Source organism: Littorina saxatilis, linkage group LG2, assembly GCF_037325665.1.
Source record: "Littorina saxatilis isolate snail1 linkage group LG2, US_GU_Lsax_2.0, whole genome shotgun sequence".
Taxonomy (NCBI): domain Eukaryota; kingdom Metazoa; phylum Mollusca; class Gastropoda; order Littorinimorpha; family Littorinidae; genus Littorina; species Littorina saxatilis.
The window spans coordinates 102,761,632-102,789,494 of record NC_090246.1 but is presented as its reverse complement, the minus strand read 5'-3'; the positions used below and the strand labels follow the sequence as shown (position 1 = coordinate 102,789,494).

At 44.0% G+C, this 27,863-nt stretch overlaps 2 protein-coding genes across 5 annotated transcripts in view; one reads left to right on the top strand and one right to left on the bottom strand.

The window, feature by feature from the left end:
• LOC138960388 ((E3-independent) E2 ubiquitin-conjugating enzyme-like) overlaps positions 1 to 16,483 on the top strand; it is a 41,110-nt gene extending 24,627 nt beyond the window's left edge. The window contains exons 14-21 of the mRNA XM_070332288.1: positions 3,703 to 5,036; positions 5,397 to 5,497; positions 5,857 to 5,919; positions 6,989 to 7,192; positions 11,116 to 11,173; positions 12,048 to 12,169; positions 12,419 to 12,498; positions 13,110 to 16,483. Of these exons, the coding sequence (XP_070188389.1) occupies positions 3,703 to 5,036; positions 5,397 to 5,497; positions 5,857 to 5,919; positions 6,989 to 7,192; positions 11,116 to 11,173; positions 12,048 to 12,169; positions 12,419 to 12,498; positions 13,110 to 13,695 (2,548 nt within the window). The 3' untranslated portion in view covers positions 13,696 to 16,483. The remainder of the gene's footprint in view (positions 1 to 3,702; positions 5,037 to 5,396; positions 5,498 to 5,856; positions 5,920 to 6,988; positions 7,193 to 11,115; positions 11,174 to 12,047; positions 12,170 to 12,418; positions 12,499 to 13,109) is intronic.
• A 1,306-nt stretch (positions 16,484 to 17,789) lies between these two features.
• The window catches only part of LOC138960387 (myosin heavy chain, non-muscle-like), a 60,158-nt gene continuing 50,084 nt past the window's right edge, over positions 17,790 to 27,863 (bottom strand). For all 4 annotated transcript variants that reach the window (XM_070332284.1, XM_070332286.1, XM_070332285.1 and 1 more), the window contains 9 exons: positions 27,420 to 27,600; positions 25,833 to 26,045; positions 24,966 to 25,217; positions 24,669 to 24,796; positions 22,964 to 23,087; positions 22,375 to 22,583; positions 21,086 to 21,194; positions 20,135 to 20,304; positions 17,790 to 19,744 (listed from right to left, as the gene is read on the bottom strand). In XM_070332284.1, coding sequence (XP_070188385.1) covers positions 19,654 to 19,744; positions 20,135 to 20,304; positions 21,086 to 21,194; positions 22,375 to 22,583; positions 22,964 to 23,087; positions 24,669 to 24,796; positions 24,966 to 25,217; positions 25,833 to 26,045; positions 27,420 to 27,600 — 1,477 coding nt within the window. In that variant the 3' untranslated portion in view covers positions 17,790 to 19,653. The remainder of the gene's footprint in view (positions 19,745 to 20,134; positions 20,305 to 21,085; positions 21,195 to 22,374; positions 22,584 to 22,963; positions 23,088 to 24,668; positions 24,797 to 24,965; positions 25,218 to 25,832; positions 26,046 to 27,419; positions 27,601 to 27,863) is intronic.

The following is a 27,863-nucleotide window of genomic DNA, read 5'->3' as shown; positions in this document are numbered from 1 at the left end:
ACATAGGTCCTCCACTTTATCAGTGTATGCCCCTCATTGGCCTCCTTGGCCAATTGGCGTATAGAGCGGGGGTGCAACTCCTTAGCGCCCCTCTCTCAAGCCAGGTGGTTAATCACCTCTGTTTCTTTTTGGCTCTGGGCAGCTTGGCCTCTTCTTGGAGGTTCCGGTGTCTCGGCTATCTCAGCTACTTTGGAACAAATAGGCCTCTCTTCTGATGTTCATTGTCACGTTTCAATATATCACTTAAGGTGATTATGAAACGGTTAGTTACTTCTAACTAACCACACCACGATCCACTCTCGCAGTCATACAATTTAATGGAAACAACAAAAGTATAAGTTTCAGACGCCTGTTTATGTAATAACTCGCCACCTCCCTCGAGACTTCACTCCCAAAATGTTCTTTTACGTTCAAAACGTAAATAACACGGTCACTGACAAAATGCCAGTTAGAATATAGAAAATTATAGTAACACGCTGATCCCGTGTAAAGCTAGGAAAATATAGCTGTCTGTCAAAAGTGCTAGTTAATGCAGGGGTCACACACCCCACGTTGTCACCACTCGAATATAATCACAAATATAAAAGATGACAACGGTGGTAAACAGGGTGCTTAAGACATGGTGCAACTTAGCTTTTCTGCTGCCACTGAGTGGACGGCCTGTAATTTGTCTTTAGTCTCCACAACTGCTAAGTCGAATGAAGTGCTGGTTAGCGTGGTGACGAAGCAGGGAACTGTGGAGACATCAGGCGCCGCACCCAGTCGCTGGTTAGCCGGTTTGCTGGTTAGCCGGTTAGCTGGTTACATCACTCCCCGTAGCGTCCCGCAGATAACAGCCCGCATCAGTAGCCGGTGAAAAATGAAGACAGAAAGGCTGCAACAAAAAGCCTCGGTACACTAAACATGTCAAGCTACCCAACAACCTCCACCTTTAAACATGTCACCCTGACATATTTCATCGAGCACGTGGGCCTGCACAAACGGACTTTTTACAACAACAAATCAGCTATTTTCCTTCCTTCTCTCCATATCTGCAAAAACCATATACAGATTAGTATTTTAGCGTCACAAAGAGCAAATTATGCGCTAACCTGGAAAGAACAACAGAGAGTATTTCATTCCACAAACACAGACTCGTCAACAGCGTTAAATAATGATTTATTACCTCAAAAAGCCTATGAATGTAGCACTCTCATGGAAGCAAAAACCGCTTCCTCCCTGGAATGGCCTCTGTTCGTCAACAGTGACACACCATCCAACCTCTTGCCGAATACTTTATGCGGTGAAGACCATCCCGGCACGGCGAAGAGAAATTGACGACTCGTCCTCAGCAAACATGTAACAGCGAAAAGGTGGTATCTCGTTGAAGTTCCTTTAGAGCCCTAACTGTGCTAGCAGACCGGCACGTAGATAGAAGTGAAATATCTAGTCGTGATGAAAACCATCATACTCTAAGGACGCAGACATCGACCCTTCTCCTCTTGCCGCTGATTGTCAAGTGTCCAGTTATCATGTCTCAGACAGACAACCTTGACGAAAACACGTGACTAACCTTGTCACATATCAAGTTCAGCTATAGCTGAGTTCTGCTTCGACAGCAGAAATCACCCCCGTGAAATCCGTGCACCACAAAAATATCCGTGTTCGTTGTGCGCTGTCGGCAAAACCCACCACCGTTGACAGAAGCACAGGCGCTTTCTATCATAATTTGACCAAGAGAAGGCACCCCACCGAGTGACACTTGATCCATGTCACCTAATCGTGACATTCATGGCGCTCTTGCGGGCATGATCAAAGGACCTTGTTTTAAGAGGTTTAGAGGCATCCCCTTGTTTAACGCATAGGACTTTGTTCTTCTTACTCTGGGCCTCAGCCCCGAAGGGCAGTGAGGCACATGCGTTTTGGGGGTTTACCGGAGGATGTAGCCTTGGAGCTTTTAGTTCAGTTTTTTCACGGTTTTTCGGCCAGATTTCCTTGAATCAGAAACCTGGTCAATCTCCTCTGGTGTTTTATTCCCTCCTCTCAGGAGGATTCTCGCTCCGGGCGATTTGGATTTTCTAACTGTCTGGTTAGAGTTTTAAAATCCTTTTTGGCTCACGTAAGTGTAGCCTATGCGATGCTAACTTTTGTCTGTCTGTGCGTGCGTGTGTGATAGAAACTTTAACATTTGACTGAACACCGAAATACTAATTTTACCGGGTTATTATCCAAGCAACAGCTTCAAAGTATTGAAGCAATGATCAAAATTTCGTCGGCACGTATGTAGTTAAAGTGTGTATCCAAAAAAAATGGGTGGTGGGGGGTTTTGGGGGGGTAAAAACAGGTGAATGGTTTGTGTTGTGTGTGGTATGTAGACCAGGTCAGGGGTCAAGGTTAGGTCAGATCGCGTGAAGGATTGTGGTATAGATTCACTTTTCAGTTGTAACCGAGCTGCATTCGCCGATTCGGGGAAGACTATTTCACATTGTTCAGTTTCGTAGCGGCTCCAGAAAAATAAAGAAGATACCAAAGGAGATTTCCTACAGGTTGATCTGCACAGCGTGTTTTCAGTGTCTGCGCGAGGAAGCGCTGTCGAAAGCGCAGTGTCGATCTGGCAGTCGTGTCCCCGTAAGTAGGCTACAGACAGACAGATCTAGATCTAGCGTCTCCCACTCTTGCACCGTGTCACCTATGCTTACTGTGTGTGTGTATGTGTGACGGAGTGATTGAGTTTGTGTTACTGTTTGTCAATTTCTTACGGGAGCCTTGAAGGCTTCGCCTCTTGTTTGATTTGCGCTCAGTCATTTGGAACTAAGAGCTAAAAGCTCATGTTCTTAGCTCTTTACACTGTAGGTGAAAGAGGCTTCTCTTAATTGACTCTCACAAGAGGTGTTGCTACTTTCATAGGACAGTCCTATGAGTGGTGGCTTTTTGAACACAGGGGGAGGGGGGGGGGGGGGGGGGTTCAGTCCTCCCTCTGTTCCTTTACAGATGTTCAGGAGTCCAGAGCCTGGGTTTTTTCTCTTGCTGGTGGTGTTCCTGTTGCCTATGCGAAGTTTTGCCAACAGCTCTTTGGTGGTCTGATGATGTGTTCATTAATTTTTTACCTCCTGGACATCTCCTGCTCTTAACTTGATGGGGCCATTGCCTTGCCCTCGTTAGTTTCTGCAGGACAGGTTCTCTCAGGGACATAAGTAAGTTCCCTCCGCCTTTAGGAGCAATCTGCATTTATGAGAATTGGGTAAGAATATGTAATTTAATGGAAAATTTCAATAGTAAATTTTCATTTGATTAATATACTTACCGAATTCTCATAGTTAATACCCTCCCATCCATCCCCGCTACTTAATTTCCTAAGGGTTTTTGAGAAGTCTCGAATGATTATTCCGGATGCCGGCGCTCACGTGGTGCGCGGTGGGTTATGGGTAACCAGGTGGGACAGGGCATAGCAACGGCTATGGCGTCTGTTTTTAGCTTGGTTACCACCCTTGCAAGGGCAGGTAATTTGAGTAGTTTTTTGACATCTAGCATGTGAGATTGAAGTCAATGCATTTATGAGCATTGGGTAAGTATATTAATCAAATGAAAATTTACTATTGAAATTTTTCAATTTAAGTCAGAGTATTCACACAAAAAAGATGTAATGTACAATATGAACAGAAGTCATTATGTAAAAACTACAAAGAGTGTATGTAAATCCGTTGTCTTTGATCTGTTATTCAGTGAAGAGGAAGAATGGGACTCCTTGAAGAACATGAACGAGAAGCGGCGCAACGAGATCAAGAACCTCATGTCCAAGGTCCAGAACTTCTTTGGCGTGCTGAACGACTTCTACATGACCTTGTCGGTGGCCTCGCCAGACACTGTGCAGAAGCCAACCCCCATGGACAGCACACTGATGGAGTGTCTGAAGAAGGTGCTGAAGATGTACCGCTCGTGTCGCAAGCTGGACAAGATCCTCAAGACGGGCTTCTTCAGCGCCCCGCCCGTCCTCAACCTGGTGGCCTCCATTAAGTTCGACATGAAGAAGGAGCGCTCTAACAAGATCAAGCAGCACCTGGAGCACGTCTTTGAGAGCAACAACAAGGGACTGCTGGACAGGAGCAAGAGTCACGTGGTCAAGACAGAGACGGGGACCTCCACCCAAGACCTCAGTAACGCCACAGTGGATCAAGTCAGGCTGGGCAGCCCCGGTGTTGCAGCGGCCGCTTTTGGAAGTCCCAGCAAAAAGATCAAGACTGAGGACGTGGGGACATGTGTGGATGATGTAGGTTCTTCTGTGGACCTGGTCTCTGGGGATTGTGCAAGCGCTCCCGTCGAGAACGGCATCGCCCCGGGTGTACTGGATGTAGAGAGAGATATATCTTCCAGACTTGCTGCCGCCAATGTGGACGAGAAGAAGGACACCGTGTACAAAGACGCTGCCACTTCTGCTCCTCCTGTTGGAGACCTTGAGCCCGTCAAGCTGCATCATTGTGATACGGAGGCAGGTATGGATGCTGACAATATTGTGCGGGATTCTTCTGCTGTTGATATAGACAGTTGCAGGCATTCTTCCTCCGTTGATTTAGAAGAGAAGAAAGACTCCTCTGCCACTGACGCACAGCAGAACAAGGACTCATCTGCTGGTGCCACAGAGTCAGCAGACGTTGCAAAGATTGTACAGCTTTGTGAACTGTTTGAGACCACCTTAGCATCCATCCATGAAAGTGTGGACAAGATCAACGAAGCCATGAAAGGCAGTCGCCGGAATTCCACCACGACAGCAACTCATGCAGCAGAAGTGATAGAAGTGGTCAAGGCAGAAGAGGACAAAGAGAAGCACAATGTAGAGGCGCCTGAACCTCCTCCATGCCCTGGGGTTAAGACTGAAAATGGGGGCGAGGGGGTGGGGGTTCTGCCGCCAGATGCAGATGTGGACATGCGTGCTGACAACCAGGACGCATGTGACACGCCCAACAATTCCAGTGCCAATTCCCCGCATCTCAATGGCAAGGAGGAGGAGGAGGAGGAGGAAGCGGACATAGTGGACCCCCCTGGTGTAGTTCTTCCCACAGGTATTCTGGTCAACTTCATTGTGTGTGTGCTTGCGTGCGTGTGTATGTGTTTGGTGAGTAGTGGAGAACTGAACTGAACTTGAGTTTAGGAATCATTTTACGATGTGCTTTTAAGATGTGTTTATTCTCTGATGACCAGTTTGTGTGGTTTTCAAGATGTTTTCTCTCCGACCCCCCCACCCTCCCCCTCACGTTTCTGCTTTAATACCCCTTCTCCGTTTGATTTCATGATGAACGGCTACAATGAGCCACCAAGTCATTAGCTGGACTCTTTTACGCTTTGGAATCAATTAAATTGTCAAAATGCATTATTATAATCGTATATGATGAATTCTGCATGTTCAGTGTCTTTGCGTGCAGGTTTCTTCATGTGTAGCTCAGCGCCAGATTGTCACAGTTATATTGCAAAAACCTGTCTTCCATCCAACCCCAAGACGTTCCAATCTGCCCTGAGAAAAGAGGTATGTTCTATGTTGTACAATTGACATGTGTATGGTGCAATATAGATTAGCTCTCTAGTTTTCAGTTTTGCGGAGGATGAACGGTCTTTACTTTAGTGAGTTGATATCTGCCATTTATTTGACTTTCAGATGCTTGTGTTGCTTTGGAAATATTTGTACCGTTGCATATTTCTGATTTATTACAGTAGCATAATTTAGCTTTACATGGTCATACTGCTTCAGACAACATTTCTCCTTTTTTGTTGTATTTATTACATGTTTTAACTTGGCAGGAAGTCATCCTATGAAGTTGATCAGTAATTAATACGTATTGGCCAGTTTCTTCCCCATAGTAATCTCCATGTTATGTGTGATTTCAGCTCAAGCTCTTGAAGTCAAGTTTACCCGATGGAATAATCATCAAGGGTTTTGAAGATAGAATGGTACGTCGATTTTTTGTTTGTCTACCTGAGGCATGCAATGAATATTTTTTACAAATGTACGTTCTCCCGCCACCACCCCCCCCCCCCCCCCCCCCATCTTTTTTCTAAATCATGATACCCACACAGAACAACCCTGTTTTGGGAAGGATGGGATAATTAAAGAAGAAGAAAAAAACTCCACCCATTTAACTTATTGATCTGCATGCCAAGTGCTTTTGTGTTTTTTTGACTCACATGCGTAGCAAAAGTGAGTCTATGTACTCACCCGAGTCGTCCGTCCGTCCGGAAAACTTTAACGTTGGATATTTCTTGGGCACTATTCAGTCTATCAGTACCAAATTTGGCAAGATGGTGTATGATGACAAGGCCCCAAAAAACATACATAGCATCTTGACCTTGCTTCAAGGTCAAGGTCGCAGGGGCCATAAATGTTGCCTAAAAAACAGCTATTTTTCACATTTTTCACATTTTCTCTGAAGTTTTTGAGATTCAATACCTCACCTATATATGATATATAGGGCAAAGTAAGCCCCATCTTTTGATACCAGTTTGGTTTACCTTGCTTCAAGGTCAAGGTCACAGGAGCTCTTCAAAGTTGGATTGTATACATATTTTGAAGTGACCTTGACCCTGAACTATGGAAGATAACTGTTTCAAACTTAAAAATTATGTGGGGCACATGTTATGCTTTCATCATGGGACACATTTGGTCACATATGATCAAGGTCAAGGTCACTTTGACCCTTATGAAATGTGACCAAAATAATGTAGTGAACCACTAAAAGTGACCATATCTCATGGTAGAAAGAGCCAATAAGCACCATTGTACTTCCTATGTCTTGAATTAACAGCTTTGTGTTGCATGACTTTGGATGACCTTGACCTTGGATCAAGGTCACATGTATTTTGGTAGGAAAAATGTGTAAAGCATGTGAGTCGTATGGGCTTTGCCCTTCTTGTTTTATCTTGTTGTTAATGTGAACAAAGAAGATTGAGCAATGCCAATGTTGTATCAGTGAAAGTCATTGTGAGATGAAAGTCGGCTTACAACTGTGTGTTGTGTTCCCAGGATTTGTTCTCCGTGCTGATTGACGGTCCCAGCGACACGCCGTACGAAGATGGAGTGTTCCTGTTCGACATCATGTTGCCGCACGACTACCCAATTAACCCGCCCCTCTTCCACTACTTGTCTTACTGCTCCGATCGTCTTAACCCCAACCTGTACGCCGACGGCAAGGTCTGCGTCAGTCTTCTTGGAACCTGGTCTGGGAAGGTGAGGCAGTCATTGTCTGAGCTTTGGGTGTGCATGTTTGGCTGTAAGTGTACCTCAGACCTGTTTACCAGTACGATTTGGGCGTATTTTGTACGCCAAATTATTATCAGTACGCAAATACGCGACACACGCACAAAATACGCATAAGAAAAAGTCTAGAATACGTTTTCCGGTGTTGGTGTGCTGATTACGGGATGCTACAACTGAAACCGGTTTCGGTCGAAGGGAGATAACTATGACAGCGAGTCTTCAGCTGTGGAAACCTTGTTCAGTTGTTGGCACGTGCGATCGTCTGGACAATCGTGGCAAAATGAAGCGGTAAAATGTGCCAGTTTCGGATGACTGTACCAAGTCTAAACAGCAGAAGCAGCAGATTTTCTTGGAGAAATATAAGAAAGAGCCAGGAATTGTGGAGTCTACTATGGGAAAAAGTCATGCACACTGCAAGTATTGTAAATCAGATTTCTCCGTTGTCCATGCTGGGAAATATGACATCGAACGACACTGCAGTTCCAAAACTCACATGGACAAGGTTGCTGCAAAGAAATCCGCTGAAAGCTGCCAAGGAATTATTAAGTTCATTCCCGCAAAGCAAATCCTGCCAGAAGAAAAGGCTGTAGTCCGTGCTGAAGCAATGTTTTCTGAGATGATTGTAAAAATGAACTTGCCACTGTCAACCGCAGATGTTATTTCACGAACTTCATCTTTTCATTATCAATCTGCTTGGAAGACACTGGTTATAATGTTATAAACTGACAGGTAAATAAAATTGCCGGTTTTATCCCTGTTGTGTCGGAAGGAGTTAGTTAGGCCTAAATTCTGAAGATGTTCACAAGACATGCTATTCTTACACAAACACGTTTGCACCCACGGCGTACGTTTTGCCAAGCCCATATGGCTTTGCTTGCAAAGTACACCAACTTTTTGAAAAATACACTTAACTTTTTGAAAAAGTACTCTTGCCTCAGGTTTAGGGTAAACAGGTCTGGTACCTGGATGTCTTTGAGGAGAAACATAGTGTGAGAAGGTGAGGCAGTCATTGTCTGAGCTTTGGGTGTGCATGTTTGGCTGTAAGTGTACCTGGATGTCTTTGAGGAGAAACATAGTGTGAGAAGGTGAGGCATTGCCTCGGGTCAGGCGTCATATTTGATTGAGAAGGTGAGGCATTGCCTAGGGTCAGGCGTCATATTGATTGATTGATTGAGAAGGTGAGGCATTGCCTAGGGTCAGGCGTCATATTGATTGATTGATTGAGAAGGTGAGGCATTGCCTAGGGTCAGGCGTCATATTGATTGATTGAGAAGGTGAGGCATTGCCTAGGGTCAGGTGTCATATTGATTGATTGAGAAGATGAGGCATTGCCTAGGGTCAGGCGTCATATTGATTGATTGATTGAGAAGGTGAGGCATTGCCTAGGGTCAGGCGTCATATTGATTGATTGATTGAGAAGATGAGGCATTGCCTAGGGTCAGACGTCATATTGATTGATTGATTAGGTGAGACATTGCCTAGGGTCAGGCGTCATATTGATTGATTGACAAGGTGAGGCATTGCCCAGGGTCAGGCGTCATATTGATTGATTGATTGAGAAGGTGAGGCATTGCCCAGGGTCAGGCGTCATATTGATTGATTGATTGAGAAGATGAGGCATTGCCTAGGGTCAGGCATCATATTGATTGATTGATTGAGAAGGTGAGGCATTGCCTGGGGTCAGGCGTCATATTGATTGATTGACAAGGTGAGGCATTGCCTAGGGTCAGGCGTCATATTGATTGATTGATTGAGAAGGTGAGGCATTGCCAAGGGTCAGGCGTCATATTGATTAATTGACAAGGTGAGGCATTGCCGAGGGTCAGGCGTCATATTGATTGATTGATTGAGAAGGTGAGGCATTGCCTAAGGTCAGGCGTCATATTGATTGATTGATTGAGAAGGTGAGGCATTGCCTAGGGTCAGGCGTCATATTGATTGATTGACAAGGTGAGGCATTGCCTAGGGTCAGGCGTCATATTGATTGATTGATTGAGAAGGTGAGGCATTGCCTAGGGTCAGGCGTCATATTGATTGATTGATAAGGTGAGGCATTGCCTAGGGTCAGGCGTCATATTGATTGACAAGGTCAGGCATTGCCTAGGGTCAGGCGTCATATTGATTGACAAGGTCAGGCATTGCCTAGGGTCAGGCGTCATATTGATTGACAAGGTGAGGCATTGCCTAGGGTCGGGCGTCATATTGATTGACAACGTGAGGCATTGCCTAGGGTCAGGCATCATTTTGATTGACAAGGTCAGGCATTGCCTAGGGTCAGGCGTCATATTGATTGAGAAGGTGAGGCATTGCCTAGGGTCAGGCGTCATATTGATTGACAAGGTCAGGCATTGCCTAGGGTCAGGCGTCATATTGATTGACAAGGTCAGGCATTGCCTATGGTCAGGCGTCATTTTGATTGACAAGGTCAGGCATTGCCTAGGGTCAGGCGTCATATTGATTGACAAGGTCAGGCATTGCCTAGGGTCAGGCGTCATATTGATTGACAAGGTCAGGCATTGCCTAGGGTAAGGCGTCATATTGATTGACAAGATGAGGCATTGCCTAGGGTCAGGCGTCATATTGATTGACAAGGTCAGGCATTGCCTAGGGTCAGGTGTCATATTGATTGACAAGGTCAGGCATTGCCTAGGGTCAGGCGTCATATTGATTGACAAGGTGAGGCATTGCTTAGGGTCAGGCATCATATTCATTGACAAGGTCAGGCATTGCCTAGGCTCAGGCGTCATATTGATTGACAAGGTGAGGCATTGCCTAGGGTCAGGCGTCATATTGATTGACAAGGTGAGGCATTGCCTAGGGTCAGGCGTCATATTGATTGACAAGGTGAGGCATTGCCGAGGGTCAGGCGTCATATTGATTGACAAAGTCAGGCATTGCCTAGGGTCAGGCGTCATATTGATTGACAAGGTCAGGCATTGCCTAGGGTCAGGTGTCATATTGATTGACAAGGTGAGGCATTGCCTATGGTCAGGCGTCATATTGATTGACAAGGTCAGGCATTGCCTAGGGTCAGGTGTCATATTGATTGACAAGGTCAGGCATTGCCTAGGGTCAGGCGTCAAATTGATTGACAAGGTCAGGCATTGCCTAGGGTCAGGCGTCATATTGATTGACAAGGTCAGGCATTGCCTAGGGTCAGACGTCATATTGAATGACAAGGTCAGGCATTGCCTAGGGTCAGGCGTCATATTGATTGACAAGGTCAGGCATTGCCTAGGGTCAGGCGTCATATTGATTGACAAGGTCAGGCATTGCCTAGGGTCAGGCGTCATATTGATTGACAAGGTCAGGCATTGCCTAGGGTCAGGCGTCATATTGATTGACAAGGTCAGGCATTGCCTAGGGTCAGGCGTCATATTGATTGACAAGGTCAGGCATTGCCTAGGGTCAGGCGTCATATTGATTGACAAGGTGAGGCAGTGCCTAGGGTCAGGCGTCATATTGATTGACAAGGTCAGGCATTGCCTAGGGTCAGGCGTCACATTGATTGACAAGGTCAGGCGTCAACTTTTTGGTGTGCAGGTATGGCTGTAGGTGATAGGAAATGAATGTCTTTCAGAGGATTGGGTTACGTGGAGACGAGTCAGTTTTTTTTACTGTGTAAGTAGAGGACTGTCATTGTAAGGGTGACAGCTGTTCCAATCTTTCAATCAAAGAAAAAGAAGAAGGAATAACTGATCTGGCTTTTTTTGTACGAAGAGTTGACCTAACCTGCCTTACAAATGAATGGTAAACCTCTCCTCAGCAAAGACTTTGTGATGACAAAACCCTGATGCCCTACAGTTTGCTTTTAGCTTTTGGAGTATTCTTCGTTTCTTTTGCAGAAAGCTTGCCTGTAACGATTGTTGAACTATTTTTCTTTTCACTTCTAGGGCATGGAAGTGTGGACCCAGAATTCAAATTTGTTACAGGTTCTGGTTTCTATACAAGGTCAGTCACTAATGAGTTGTTGTTTAAAAGAAAGTTACTTGGAATGGTTTGAATGTCTTGTGATGAGTTTTCAACAAACTTTGTTTGACTGCCTGTCTCTGTCTAACATTGTTTATCTGTTTGTCTCTGTCTGTCTGTCTGTCTGACTGGCTGTCTCTGTCTGTCTGTCTGTCTGTCTGTCTCTGTCTAACATTGTTTGACTGGCTGTCTCTGTCTAACATTGTTTGACTGCCTGTCTCTGTCTAACATTGTTTATCTGTTTGTCTCTGTCTGTCTGTCTTTCTGTCTGTCTGACTGTCTGTCTGACTGCCTGTCTCTGTCTAACATTGTTTATCTGTTTGTCTCTGTCTGTCTGTCTGTCTGTCTGACTGCCTGTCTCTGTCTAACATTGTTTATCTCTTTGTCTCTGTCTGTCTGTCTGTCTGTCTGTCTGTTTGACTGCCTGTCTCTGTCTAACATTGTTTATCTCTTTGTCTCTGTCTGTCTGTCTGTCTGTCTGTCTGTCTGTCTGTCTGTCTGTTTGACTGCCTGTCTCTGTCTAACATTGTTTATCTGTTTGTCTCTGTCTGTCTGTCTTTCTGTCTGTCTGTCTGACTGCCTGTCTCTGTCTAACATTGTTTATCTGTTTGTCTCTGTCTGTCTGTCTTTCTGTCTGTCTGTCTGACTGCCTGTCTCTGTCTAACATTGTTTATCTGTTTGTCTCTGTCTGTGTCTTTCAACAGATTTGTTTCATAGAAACAGCAACATTTCCATTTAATTTAGTATGAAAGTCACTTGAAATTTGTTGAGCAGTCACCATTGTTGTGCTTTAGTATGAAAGGTTATGATGAGTTTTGTATAAGTTTTTACTTGTTACTATTGTTCTCTTTGACAGGTCTGATTCTGGTTGATGAGCCATACTACAATGAAGCCGGCTATGAAAAGCAACGCGGCCAGCAGATAGCTTTTGAAAACAGTCGGGTGTACAATGAAATGGCAATGCTCAAACTGGTAGAGGTGAGTGGGGTGTACAATGAAATGGCAATGCTCAAACTGGTAGAGGTGAGTGGGGTGTTTTTTTTTGTGCACTTGCTGTTAGTTGAATGGCACAGTTGATGAGTTCATTTTGAGACTGTGGTAGAGTTTTAGTGAGTACATAGTTGGTGCTCAACCACGTAAACTTTACAAGATGTTGTGAAGATGTGTACAGATGCAAACTATACTTTCCTGCTTCAAAGGATGACAGTGAATACATCTACATTGCAGAGCATGACAGCAATTTGCAGTGACCTGCCCCGACCCTTTGAGGAAGAGGTGCGAGAACATCTTAAGAACAAGGGCCCCAAGTAAGCTGCTTCTTATTCATTCATTTCCTGAATGGCGGGGTAAAAACGGTCATACACGTAAAAATCCACTCGTGCTAAAAGCATGAGTTAACGTGGGAGTCTAAGCCCATGAACGAAGAAGAAGAAGAAGAAGAAGAATTCTTTCATTTGATATAGCTTCCCTTGTGAAAGTTGATGGGATTTGAGAGCAGAATTAATTCCTTAAATGCTTCGAGGAAAAGATGGACACTGTCTGAGCAAGAAATTCTACTACAGAACAGCACATATTATATTTGAAAAGTAGCTGAACAGGGTTTTTTTCAGCATTGTTTATAATGTGTTCAAGGATTGCTGGTGTGGGTTTTTTCCATGCTGTCTGTTTTGTTTTCATTATTTGCTTGGTGTCCTTGTTGGCCTTAGGAAAAGACAGGCGGCTAAAACTGTCAAGAATCAATTGTTAAGTTACGTAAAGGTCAGGGAAAGGAAGTTTTAAAGTTGGAGATTTGCTGCTTTGTAGCCTGAGATAAGAGACAGTGTTTAACTGTCTTATGTTGCCAGCAGGATTAACTGTCTTCCATTGCATTGTAGCCAGAGATACAGGATGTTAATCTACTGTGTTATATTGCTTGCAGCATGATTGAGCGCTTACGCAGCTGGCTGAAATTGTCCGAGGGCATGGGGGACCGTCAGAGCCTGGTGACCAAAGGCAAGACAGCAGAAGGAGGGACAGCTACACCACCAAGCACCAGCATGACATCAGTAATAACAGCAACCCCAACACCAACAGCAAGCAATGTGGAGAGCATTGAGTCAGCCCAGAACACTGTACATGCAGAGACTAACGGTGCTACAGGTCTGTCCGAGAATGGTGGCACCGGTCTTTCTGAGAGTGGTGCCACGGGTCTTTCTGATAATGGTGTCACTGGTCTTTCAGAGAGTGGTGCCAGCAATCTTTCTGAGAATGGTGCCACCGGTCTTTCCGAGAATTCTTCAGCGTGTGCAGGCCGAGCACTTCCACCTCAGGGAAAGCCCCACTTCCCCCTTCTCCCCATGTCCAAAGGATTCAGGCTGACCCTGCACAAGTCTCTCACCTGCTTCCAGACTGCGCTACACAAAATTCAGCAAGGAGCAGCTGCCTCACAGAACAGCATGGAGATGGATCCTGCTGAATCAATGGATCCACCCTGTGAAAATCCGACAACTGTTATGTCTTCCTAGAACTGGCTTGGCTTAGTGTTCATTGCTGTGTTCCATCTGGTTGTGGTGCATTTCTGCTAGTCGAGTTGTTGATTCCCTCTTCGCCACCTTTTGTCGCTGCCCTACACGCCACCAGGCGTGAAAGGCAGTAAGTAAGTCTTCGCCACCTCCTCCCCATCCCCACAATTGTGTTTGAAAATGTGTTTCTTTCTTTGCGTTTAGATCAAGCATTGCTTTTGAGGTATCCATGTCAACACCAAGGTGTACACTAACATTTAAAAAAGAAAAAGAAAGAAAGAACTAGACACATCTAGACACATCTAGACACATGAATGAAACAAAAAGTCAGTGAAAATTGTGAACAAGATCATAAATTAGGAGTATCACGATAAGTTAGAACTGAAAAAGAAAACGCACTGAAGACTGTTCCATTTTGTTTTTGTAATATCCACAAGCTGCATATCGATTTTCAACAGAGCCAAAATATTTTGTTTATTTCAAGATTTTAAACTGCTTGTTTTCTAGCACCAGATACTGGTTTGGACAGCAGTCTGAAGATGTTTCTGTGTACTTTCTGACTTGTGTACTGTCCTGTTTATTCTTCCCTTGGCCCTTTGTGAGCTGGAGTCTCTTATTTTTATCATATCCTCACCCCTACCACACCCCTTTCATTTCCAGAACCGGTATGAAGGTTGAAAGTGTGGACGAGCAAGGAGTTTTAGCTCCTGACTACTGTGCCCTGCGAACAAAAGAAAGTGGTATTGTGTAGCACTGATTTTGGTATTGAGGCGAACAAAGCCTGTTGATGTTGGTATTCAGGCTTTGTGTTCGCCTGCTGATTTTTCTCCAACTGTGTTGATTCATGAATTTTTCCTCTGTCAATTTGACCATATCTATACCAGCAAAATAAATCCCCCTCCCCCCTTATTTTTGTTATAATAATGATTGTTATATTTTTCTCACTTTATTGGTCCTCCCACCCTTATTTAACAAATGTGTATACTTTCTGTTTGCTTCAACGTTTCCAGTTGTGTGTACATGCTGGGTGGTATCACTAACATGTGATCCTCCAGTGAAAAGGAGCAAATGTCACTATGTGACCGAGGAAGTGAACCAAGAGAGAGACCAAAATGAAATGGTTGTAAAGCCTGCGGTTGTAGAATCTGTTTTTGTTCAGATCTGATTTGTTGGCGTCATAAACCTGTGTGTATGTACACTGGAATTGTTTTTCTATTGTTGCTAATTTATTCATGCCTGTCACTGTTTTGTCATTGAAAAAGCCAGTGTGATACCAGTCTGTGATTGACTGGCCATGGTATTGCATAAGGCCAGATTGTCACAAATTGTCATGGTACTTGATTGCTTTTGTCTTTTTCTCTCCACTTTTCAATTGACAGAAAAATTGTCCTGCTTCCAAGAAGTTCCCTGCCAAATGTTTTGTACCATGTTGAGCTACTTGTAATTTTTTTCTCTCCCTTTCTTCATAAACAAACCAGGGTTGTCTCTCCTCCGCGCACATTTTGGTGTTTGTGAATAATATCTTCCTTTGTGGTTGGCAAAAAGTGCAGATTATTAAATCTTCCAGCCAGTTTTGGTGGTTTTTTTTACACATGAACTACATTGAGGCATGAGTTCCAGTAAGTTATTAATCTTTGACAGGGATATGCTCGTTTAGTACATTTGGTACAAATAAGCACTTGTGCTCTTGCAGTTGTGAAGCTCCTGCATCACATACAATAGGTTAAAAGAACACAATCTGTTAGTCACAAAGTTTTGTTTTTTTTCAAGAAAAATGTCATTCATTTTGGTTGTGTTTGTTAGTTGCTGTGAGTAAGGTTGAAGCTTGAGGAAACCAAGCATTGGCAGACTGGGTCTATTTCTTCCCTCTCTGTTGCCAAGTCCATTGGCAGACTGGGTCTATTTCTTCCCTCTCTGTTGCCAAGTCCATCTCAAGTTCATTATCAGTTCTGGAAGAGATTAAAAGGAATAACTTGTAAGTCCACCTGTTAGTGAGTCGGCTTTGCACAAAGTCTTTCAAGGTAGCTCCCCCTCATTTCCCTCTAGACTGTTCGCCTCCAAGCAGAGGGGCAGAAACTTTGTTGTGCAGGAAATGAGACATTTTGAGAGCTGTACCTAATGCAGCCTGTGCATGGTTGATCCAACTTGTATTCGTGTGATTGTGATGGCTGTGACTTTCTTCTTCCTCCAGGGTTATTGTAGCAGTTGGGAAAACATCTAAATCTGACACATGCTTCAAAGAGAAAGACCAAGTTATGAAAGCTTGTGACTAATTTGTGTGTATGCGGTTATATGACTGTGAGCATGCCTGTGAGCATGACGGTTATATGACTGTGAGCATGCCTGTGAGCATGACGGTTATATGACTGTGAGCATGACGGTTATATGACTGTGAGCATGCCTGTGCAAGAGCAAGAGCTTTGGTTCTTGCCAGGAAACTTCATCTAAGAAATACTGACCATCTTTTTCTTCAGTACCAACACTTTGATAGTGATGAATATTTCCTCGATGGTCTGCATGTTCCCCATCAAGTAGCCCTTGCAAGAATACACATCATCACTTGATTTACTGAAGTTGGATGCTCAGGTCAAGTCAAACCATACGGAGAAGGTTTTGGGTGCAGGTGGTGTTCATTTTGAGGCAAACCTGCCATTTTTAGGGTTGAAAAACACTGAAGTCTTTCCGTTCTGTTCAGTGTTATTATGTCACTGTAATAGTCATTTTCTGGCTTTCGCCCATTTTGATATCTTCACGAAAAGAACATGAAATAAATGAACCCATGCAACAAAGATTTTCTGGTTGATTGTGTGTGGTGTGTGTGTGTGTGTGTGATTACTTGCAACATCAGAAGTTGATCAGGCAGATACATGCATGTATTAAATTGTTACAACACACATTTTATTATCTGTGGTTAAGGCCAGGCTGAAGAAAGAAATGGTCCGATCCATCTAAGTCTACTCATGATACTGTCTCTGGATGTGTGCTGCATTTCTTCCACCCAACCAAGTCTCCCACTATGCACCTTATAAAAAGCTTGAGTTGTCACAGTGTTGGGGGCCCGTAACAGCCAGGAACATGCCCCTAATGGCATTGCTGTGAGGGAGCAAAACTGAAATTTCTCTGTGTTCAGTCTGACTGCAAACCTTGGACCTGTAAGTTCTCTCGAAAGCAAGCCACGGTGGAAAATTCTTCTGTGCACTGCACATCATTGTTGGCTGACCATACCTCACTGAACAGCTCGAGCTTTTCAAAGGAGCACGCATGAGTTTCTTGAGTAGGACAGTATCCAAGATAGCAAAAGATGGCTGGAGCTGCATTGTGTCCCCTAGTTTTATCACCACTGTTCAGCTTCAAGCACTGGTGTCGTCTGACATTTAACAAAGAAGGCATACCTACACAGTGGTACGTGCAATGAAAGGACACCCTTGTCACCAACCCAATGTCACCACACCCTTGTCACCAACCCAATGTCACCACACCCTTGTCACCAACCCAATGTCACCACACCCTTGTCACCAACCCAATGTCACCACACCCTTGTCACCAACCCAATGTCACCACACCCTTGTCACCAAGCCAATGTCACCACACCCTTGTCACCAACCCAATCGGGCCAATGTCACCACATTGCAGGTGGCCCACTTGACAGGAATATTTGTGTCAAGATAATACCTGAATAGACCAGGGATATGGAAGAACAGGGTTTTTTTCATCAGAAGGGCTCAACACCACAGCATCTCGGACATCTTTCATCAGAAGGGCTCAACATGTTACATCACAGGCACCACTGTATCTCAGACAAACATTTGCTACATTGTCAAGTTCTAATGTAAGTGTTGTGCTGCCTGCAAGACTACATGTAGTTGTAGTTTTCAATTTTTGTAATGAGAAGACGCCCTGAAATAAAGGTGAAATTTAACGTACCTACATGTATCATGAATACATTCTTTCGGGCATTCCTCAAGATTTTCAGCTGGTCAAAATCAGTCCTCCCTGTTCTGCTATGACGATTGTGTGATAAATGCTCTGCCTCAATGCTCAACACACAGTGACACACACACATTCTGCCTCCAAAACATACAGACCTCCAGTGAGAATATGTTGATACAGTATTTTATTTCAGAGGTTCAGCAAAGCCAAGAAGTTGCAACTTATTGCTGGAAGCAAGTAAAAATGTTACGGAATTATACTCTTACAATGAGATTTATAATGTTCGATATGAATTGAATATGCAAGGCAATATCACCTGATTCAAAAGTTATACAGCATATTCCAAAAAAAGGCCAATATCCAGAAGAAAAATGCAAAGATTTTTTTTTGTCTTGGTTGATCCCAAATTTAAAAGAAAAGAAAAAGATACATAATGACATCTATTTGGTGATATCACATTTCTGGAAATGCCGTTAAGCTGGCAAAATGTCAACAATTTGTTCCCACAATATATATATGTATGAGGACCATGACACGTCCACAGGGACAAGTCATGACCCCCCGCTTGGTGCCTGTACTCTTGGACTGGCTTGTGCACACAGAAAAGGTCTGCAAGGTTCCCACGACAACCACCACACACATATGGAACAATGACAGCAAGTCCTCAGACACGAAAGTCACAGCAACTGGTTAGTAATGCAATGTCCGTGGGGATATGTGGCAATGCAAAAACCACACTTCTGTCTTACTTTTCCTCACCTGAATGCAGCAGAACTAGCAAAAAATTTCTTAACAGAGTTTATCTTGATTTCCAGTACAAAAATATGACGACTAAGTCTTCATTCGCACCTCAAAATGCAGTCATTCTCCAAACAAGCTAAGTAGCGCAGAGAGATAATCAAAACGTACACCTATTTGTTAACACACCTATTTGTTAACGTACTATTTACACGGTGATGCATGCATCGGCAAAGCGCACACCGACATAAACCTTACATGTAGCTTTTTCCGTACAAGCATTCTTTTCAGCAAATGTTCTACCGTCAACAGTATAGCGGGCAAAAAAAAGTGTTTACCACTCACCAACAGACTCTACAGCGAATCCCCCCCCCCCTCCCTTGATGTGTTCCACCCCCATTCTTTGTGTGTCAGGCACATAGGGGTTTGAAGGTTGGAGGGTTTAGCTGTTTGCATATCAATCTCACAGCAGAAAAAAAGCACTGACAGGACATACAATTTCAATATACAGAAATAAATAAAAATAAAAACCAAATCACTGAACAAATATCTTTCGAACAAATCAGGCCCTAGACCAAGGATGAACACATGAAATCATTGAAGAGATGAACGCTTCATACTGCAGATAAGCATTGTAAAACTGAAAAAGCCAGCTCAAGAAAAAGAAAAGTCTACAAAATTGCTACTCCGTCAAAATGTTACCATATATAATTCTACTTAGTTCAAACAAACTACTAAAAATCATCAACACATAACTGCGGATCCATAACATACTATACACATCCTTTTTCCCCATTTGTGCAATTGAGTGACCTTTGAACTGTTCTTTCTCACTCATTAGTCAAGACAAAATGTCTCCATGCTGTGGTTGGGCCTGTCATGCTCCACATGGAAAAAACACCAACAACAGTAACAAACAATTCACACGTAGGCATCCTTTCAGCGAAGCAACGGGTTGCTACGTCAAATCAACAAGCTTGATTAGTACGCATATATTTCTATATTCTTACAACATAATTATTATGAAGCCGTTATAAATCTGAAACCTCAAAATGAGTGGGTGTGAGCATGTGGTGAAGTGTGACTGCTGATCATATCATCGGTCAAAATCATTTGTTGTGTGAAGATGCTAGAATACTTGAATAAGTAGTCAAATATGGACATCCAGGAAGCTAGTACAGTAGAGACGAGTTGTGTAGCAGCGGTACAGGGTAAATGGAATTGTAGGGCTGGCTGCAGGGAGATAGGGAGCGACGACGATGACAGCGATGACGGGAGTGATGATGACACATCTCACGTCTCGGTCTGCTCCTCCTGCCCGTCCTCAGAGCCGTCCTCGTCACCCAGCTTGACCGGTGCACGCACCCTCGCCTGAGCTGACGGTCTGCACACAGAGAGTGCGTTTGTAAGCAACACTACTACTATGTTCACATGAAGGGTACACAGAGGTGTGGTCAATTATCCCTGAATTACATTTTTTCTAGCTATTGAAAATAACATTACGGTCACACAAATAGGTGTCGGCTATTATCACTGAACAACAAAGTTCATCTAGCTTCTAGGAAAAACAAGAAAAGCAAATGCTTTATATGACACCCCTTCGTCATGTCCCATTACAGCGGAACCTTCTCCTGATTACTCAGGGAAGTCAAAAAAGAAAAAAAGATGAACATCCCCTGACAGGTTTATTTTGTATGCACCTCTTGCAGTCATTTGACCACACACGAACTCAACACTTAAACAAGACGGATGAATCTCTTGGCTGCGGTCTTACCTGTACTTTCTGAGGGACTGTGACTCGCGCACCAGGACGTCGTTTTGCTCCATCTGGTCGTCCAGATCACGCTGCACTTTGCGCTTCTGGGCGTTGATACGAGCCACCTCCTCCTCCGCCTCGTCCACCTGTCTCTTCAGCGTCTTCACACGGTTGTTCATCTTCTCCAGCTGTGGACACAGAGCCACTTGTTAGCATGATTCACTCACACCACAGCTCACACTGACAATGCAAATCAAACACAGCTACAAACATTGAGACATTGCGTTGTGTTCAAAGTGTCAGGTCTCACAGTGAATGTTTTTTTAATGATCAACTCTGCATTCAGGAATACTTTGAACACTTTACTGTATTTTGAAAAAAAATGTGTGTGTGGAAAGGCAACGTTTATAATTTCTGAAAATGATGACTGAAATATCTATACACTGCTGGTGCATGGTGATAAGAGACTACCATGAGAGTCAAGCAGGTAGAAAAGACGGACTGACCCAGGTAGACAAGACGGACTGACCCAGGTAGACAAGACGGACTGACCCAGGTAGACAAGACGGACTGACCCAGGTAGACAAGACGGACTGACCCAGGTAGACAAGACGGACTGACCCAGGTAGACAAGACGGACTGACCAAGGTAGACAAGACGGACTGACCAAGGTAGACAAGACGGACTGACCCAGGTAGACAAGACGGACTGACCCAGGTAGACAAGACGGACTGACCCAGGTAGACAAGACGGACTGACCCAGGTAGACAAGATGGACTGACCCAGGTAGACAAGACGGACTGACCCAGGTAGACAAGATGGACTGACCCAGGTAGACAAGACGGACTCACCTGTTCCTTGTACTGGTGCATGTTGATAAGAGACTACAATGAGAGTCAAGCAGGTAGACAAGACGGACTGACCCAGGTAGACAAGACGGACTGACCCAGGTAGACAAGACGGACTCACCTGTTCCTTGTACTGGTCAGCACTGCGGCGCTCATCCTCAGCCTGGATCTGCAGTTCCTTCAGACGTTTGTCCATCTTGCGGTTGGCCCGTGCCAGAGCTGCCCTCTCCCTGAAACAGCCATGCCACAGTTTTTATCAGCTACTTTTTCATGCCTTCAGGGCTGAAACTTTGCTGCGTGCTTAAAATGTGCAGACAGACAGGCGGACCATTTCACCGCTAGCCGGAATGAATATCTGAAAATGATTCTAGGAAAACTATAACAAATGCAAACACCTGACAAGCAGAAATCAGCCATATTTCACACCTCCAGGACACAGTAAAACTAGTGGACTCTACATAACTTCATTTCCACCTAACAAGAGCAGCTGAAGTAACCATATTCCTAACTACCGATTACATCAGACATTCAAGTATAAGTTGACTAAGGGAGAAAAAAAAAGTGTCTCACTGCATAACGAAAAAGCATAATGATGTACAGATGAGACAATCTCACTATTATACCAGAAATTTAACCTTCAGTTAACAGGGTTTCAAAACAAAGAATCTCACTGCACAAATTGAAATACAAAGCATAACATGTAGTAGAGCGAATCTAAGAAACAATGTAAGGGGACAACAACAGTGAGAGCCAGTCTCATGGCACCTGAATGAAGCATGGACAACAACAGTGAGAGCCAGTCTCATGGCACCTGAATGAAGCATGGACAACAACAGTGAGAGCCAGTCTCATGGCACCTGAATGAAGCATGGACAACAACGGTGAGAGCCAGTCTCATGGCACCAGAATGAAGCATGGACAACAACGGTGAGAGCCAGTCTCATGGCACCTGAATGAAGCATGGACAACAACGGTGAGAGCCAGTCTCATGGCACCTGAATGAAGCATGGACAACAACAGTGAGAGCCAGTCTCATGGCACCTGAATGAAGCATGGACAACAACAGTGAGAGCCAGTCTCCTGAATGAAGCATGGACAACAACAGTGAGAGCCAGTCTCCTGAATGAAGCATGGACAACAACAGTGAGAGCCAGTCTCCTGGCACCTGAATGAAGCATGGACAACAACAGTGAGAGCCAGTCTCCTGGCACCTGAATGAAGCATGGACAACAACAGTGAGAGCCAGTCTCATGGCACCTGAATGAAGCATGGACAACAACAGTGAGAGCCAGTCTCATGGCACCAGAATGAAGCATGGACAACAACAGTGAGAGCCAGTCTCATGGCACCAGAATGAAGCATGGACATAAACAAAGGACATTCATGTGATGTCGCTGAGAATATACTGACTTTGCCTCCTGGTCCAGCTGCTCCTCCAGGTTGGCGATCTTGCCCTCCAGGGCGGCGATGGTGGCCTTGGTGCGCGTACGGTTCTGACCCTCCAGCTCCTGCAGCTTTTCGCGCATGTCCTTGTTCTGACGCTCCAACGCCAGGCGCTGGTTCTCCAGCTTCTGCGACACTGAGCGCTCGGCCGCAAGGTCCGAGGCCATCTGTTCCATCTGTACACGCAAGGCAAAGGACAACAATGTTCAGACTTGCAAACGAGAATTTCAACAACAAATCAAACCTGACACAGTCACATAGTGATATTACAGACATTCCAGGAACAAATCACACAAAAAGCCATCTGAAATTGTGTCCTGGGTGTTGACCCAGAAAATAGGATTTCAGATTAACGTCTCATGATTGTCTTGTGAGAATGTCATAAAGAAGTAGGCCACAAATTATATTACAGACATTTTAATCTAAGATATTACAAATAATCTAGCAAGGCAAATGGACAATGTCAGGCTGAGGTACAATAAATCAAATACACAGTTGGGACACAGCTTCTTGTTCTGCAAAACACTAAACAAGAACATGATTTTGTGCAACTGACCGCGATCATTGACTTGCGAGCCTTGTCATTGGCCAGTTCAAGGTTGGTGTGCTCGTCTTCCAGCTCATCCTCCAACTCTGAAATGCGGGCTTCCAACCGTCGCTTTTCATCCAGCAGGGATTGCCTGAAATTACGTCAACACCAGCCATAACAACACAGCTCATGGCAATCAAGCCACCAAACAACCCAAGTCCTTTCTGTCTTCAAAGTCAAGAACATTATTTACAATAGATATAAACTGTGTGACCCTTTCTTCAAGAAAATTATTGCTGTGGTTATCTGACTTTAACTAAAGAACAAACAAGCGTTTTAAGCATTTCAAGCAGTCTGCTGACATCTTCCCATAAAAACATTATAAACACATAAGTGTATTTACATCAGTTCTGGCCAATGTTCAACCTGACAGTTTCTTCTGTAGCAAGTACAGGTCAGCCACATATCAAAATGTACTATTTCCCAGAGAACAATTTACCAATGCAAACATGATGTGTATATTGGAACAATGAGACTGATCTTTCTTCAATATTGTCAGGAAAACATTAATTTTAACCCACGTGGTTGGAGGGGAAAAAAGGCAAGGGCAAAATTTGTTAAAAGAGGAAAAACAGACTCCCCAACAATCCCCCCCTAAATCTCCTCTAAATGTTTACAGAAAATTATTTTCACAATTCAACTGGAGAAACGGCCGATAATGTAATTTGTTCACAAGTAGCGTTTGCCAAATGTTGTGTGCAGAAAATGAATCTCAACCGACAACAAGACCTTAGTGTCCCCAAAAAAGCTTCTTATGTCAGATTCCATTGTCCACAATACAGCCCGACAAAGGTGTTAACCATAAAACCCCAAGAATAAAACAAAACCACAAGCTCTTCTTGCTTGCTTCAATGTTATCTGTGTTAAAATGGGTTGTGTTTGTTAGTAGCTTTCAGGGCAAATCTGCCATCAATCCTGTATTCAAAAGTTATATGAAATAGAACACAAACTCCAAAAAAAATGGCAGGGAAAAAGGGACCTCCTTTCCAAAACATTATAGTGAAAAACTACATGCTTTACTAAACGTAGGGTTTAACTGACATGAAGGACAAACAAATTAGACATAGTTGTCAACGAAAGAATCAACAAGTCATTCCACACGCAGGAAATCATTGCGTTTGAAGTGAAATTTCACAGTTAAGATCTGTTCCCCTTAAAACCATTCAATAAACATGTTCCCTCTCAAAACTCTCCAGTAAACATCACTCCAAAAAATGCACAAATGGTATTAATGAAATGATTAAAACAAAAACACCAATGAAATAAAATGATAGAATAAAATAAAACATTCCGGTTTGCAAATGCAGAGATGTGTATATATACTACCAAGCGGACCATCCTCAGTCGTGCGCGACTCACCGTCTGTAATACGTAATCAATACAAAACCATTATCTCTCCATCTCCCTCGGCCTACTTAACAACTCCATATAACACATAATTCAATCCAAAAAAAAGTGTTTCACATCTTAAACAAGAAAGGTAGCTGCTAGATTTTAACAGACAGAACAAGCAAATGTTCATATTATCTTGATACTTTGTGTTGCAGTTTAGTCTAAGCAATGAAGAGCCATGAGTTGGATGCTTTTTTTCTCTCCCCAAATCAAGAAAAACAATTAAAGTCTAGAGAATGGCTGTGGACAAAGACAAGAGCTGTGAAAGGCTGTGACTTACTTGCTAGAAGCGCTAGTGCCAATCTCATCAGCCAGTTCATCTCTCTCGGCCTCGGCGTTACGTCTCTGGCGCTCAGCAAGGGCCAAGTCTTCCTGAAGCTTGAGCAGTTCTGCCTCCAGGTTCTTCACCTGAAACACCACACCGAGCCATCAGGTCACATGGTTACCAACAGTCACTAAGTTCCTTCAGATGAACAGACGCACACATACACTTCCTTTCTCTCTCTCTCTTTCTCACAAATACTTTCCGGTTTCCAACCCACCAACCAAACAAAAAACACCATAAAACGTTCCCCACCTTCTTCTCATTGTCCTTGGCGGAGGCGGCCATCTCCTCGCGTGAGAGTCGCGCTTCGTCCATCTCGCGCTGGAAGTCCTTCATCTGTGCAAAGAGCTTCTTGTACTGCTTGACGGCGTCCTCCTTCACCTTGTTGGCCATCTCAACCTGCTGCTCCATGCCCTGGATGTCGCCCTGCAGCTTGTTGCGCGCGTTCACCGCGATGGCACGCTGCTTGCGCTCATCCTCCAGCTCTGCCTCCATTTCCCGCAGCTGCTCACCGCAAAATGGTCAAATTGAAATATGTTTCTGGTTATAGGGGAAATGTTAAAGTGGAAATATTTCTCGTGGTCAGGGCAAAATGTTGAAATATTTCTCGTGGTCAGGGCAAAATGTTGAATTACTTTTCTACTGTATTATCTTTTGAGTTGGGAGGATGTTTGTCTTTCCTGATTTTACTTTCTTTCCCCCACTTTGAAGAATATGAAGAAGATATGAAGAATACTTTGTGGCTTTTGTCACAGCTGGTAAAGGTATTTCTCTTGACAAAAAACAAAAAAACTATAGACTTCAGGCAACGAGTTAAGAAAAAACACTCTAAAATCCATCATGTATTACATAGCATCAGGTTTGACAGCTATCAAAAGGAACAGGCCTTGCAAGCACAGAGGAGTGAAAAATGGTCCAATAATGTTACCAGTCACATCCAAATTCAACGTACACAGCTAAAATGAACCGGAACCCGGCACAAAACTCTAGTCACAGAACCCAAATAACTCGGCACAAAAGTCATGTCAGAGAAGTTGCCACTCAAGTCCCACAGGACAGCCAAACGCTCCAGTGACAGAAGACAAATAACACAGTGACAGAAGCAGCAGCCCCACTGACCTGTCTGAGCAGAGAGCGCTTGCTCTCCTCCTCCTGTTCCTCGCGGCCGGCAAACTCGTTCTTGTACTTCTCCTTGAGGGCGTTCATGTTGACCTCCAGCCTCAGCTTGGCGTCCTCCGCTGCCTGCAGCTCGTCCTCCAGCTCCTCGATCTGCATCTTCTGCTCCCCGACCGTGGCCTCCAGGGCGCGCCTGGCCTTGTCCAGCTCGTGAACCTGTTACCATACAATACAGCACAATACAGCACAATACATTACAATACAATCCAATCCAATCCAATACAATACAACCTTTTTGTCTCATTTTGGGAACCAATTTTTTCCGTGGGCTCGTAACACAGTAAATTGAGTCACATCAACAACAACAAACAAGTCGCGTAAGGCGAAAATACAATATTTAGTCAAGTAGCTGTCGAACTCACAGAATGAAACTGAACGCAATGCCATTTTTCAGCAAGACCGTATACTCGTAGCATCGTCAGTCCACCGCTCATGGCAAAGGCAGTGAAATTGACAAGAAGAGCGTGGTAGTAGTTGCGCTAAGAAGGATAGCACGCTTTTCTGTACCTCTCTTTGTTTTAACTTTCTGAGCGTATTTTTAATCCAAACATATCATATCTATATGTTTTTGGAATCAGGAACCGACAAGGAATAAGATGAAAGTGTTTTTTAAATTGATTTGGACAATTTAATTTTGATAATAATTTTTATATATTTAATTTTCAGAGCTTGTTTTTAATCCGAATATAACATATTTATATGTTTTTGGAATCAGCAAATGATGGAGAATAAGATGAACGTAAATTTGGATCGTTTTGAAAATTTTTATTTTTTTTTACAATTTTCAGATTTTTAATGACCAAAGTCATTAATTAATTTTTAAACCACCAAGCTGAAATGCAATACCGAAGTCTGGGCTTCGTCGAAGATTACTTGACCAAAATTTCAACCAATTTGGTTGAAAAATGAGGGCGTGACAGTGCCGCCTCAACTTTCACGAAAAGCCGGATATGACGTCATCAAAGACATTTATCAAAAAAATGAAAAAAACGTTCGGGGATTTCATACCCAGGAACTCTCATGTCAAATTTCATAAAGATCGGTCCAGTAGTTTAGTCTGAATCGCTCTACACACACACACACACACACACACACACAGACACACACACGCACCACGACCCTCGTCTCGATTCCCCCCTCAACGTTAAAACATTTAGTCAAAACTTGACTAAATGTAAAAATCACAGCTTAATAGTTGGTGATGGCAAGATAGAAACAGCTGGTCAAGACTTGCTACCGAGAAAAAAGGTTGAAACCCTGCTTGCTTGACAATGGAGCAGTCAGCACCCATGACTTACTTTTCGTTACAAAAAAAAGGGGAGGGGGGGGGGGGGGGGGGGGGAATCTTTAAAGACTAAGAGCAAAGCAAGTCCTTGAAACCAACCCATCCTACTTTTTTATGAACATTCCAGTAAACACACCACAAATATTTCAGCCTGAGGAGAATGTGTGGTTAACTTAATGAAGTCAGCAGTACCCACAGGCAGCAAGAAGGAAAGAAAAGTGAAGAAAACGAAGCAGAAGACTCACGTTCTTGCCAACGTCATCCTTGGAAGAAACGAGGTCATCGAGCTCCCTAGCCTGCTGCTGTCGGATCCTCTCCAGCTGTTCCACACGCTCCTGCAGCTCGTCCAGCTGGCGCGTCAGGTTGAGGATCTTGGTCTCCTTGTCGCGACTCTCCTTCTCGATCTGGTCCTTCTCCATGGTCAGTCTGAAAGGACACAATAAACGCACGTCAACCAACAGCTCATGTCTGACAGCTAGGAGTGGGACACTATAAACGCACGTCAACCAACAGCTCATGTCTGACAGCTAGGAGTGGGGCACAATCTATGCCTTACCTTGAGCTAGCTGTAGCGGACTGAACACAAGTTTGTGTGTTGATGTATCAGATGCATGCACCAAGTTCTTTCATGTTTGGGGTGGCCGAGTGGTAACGACTGGGTGGCCGAGTGGTAACGCACTTGCGCTCGG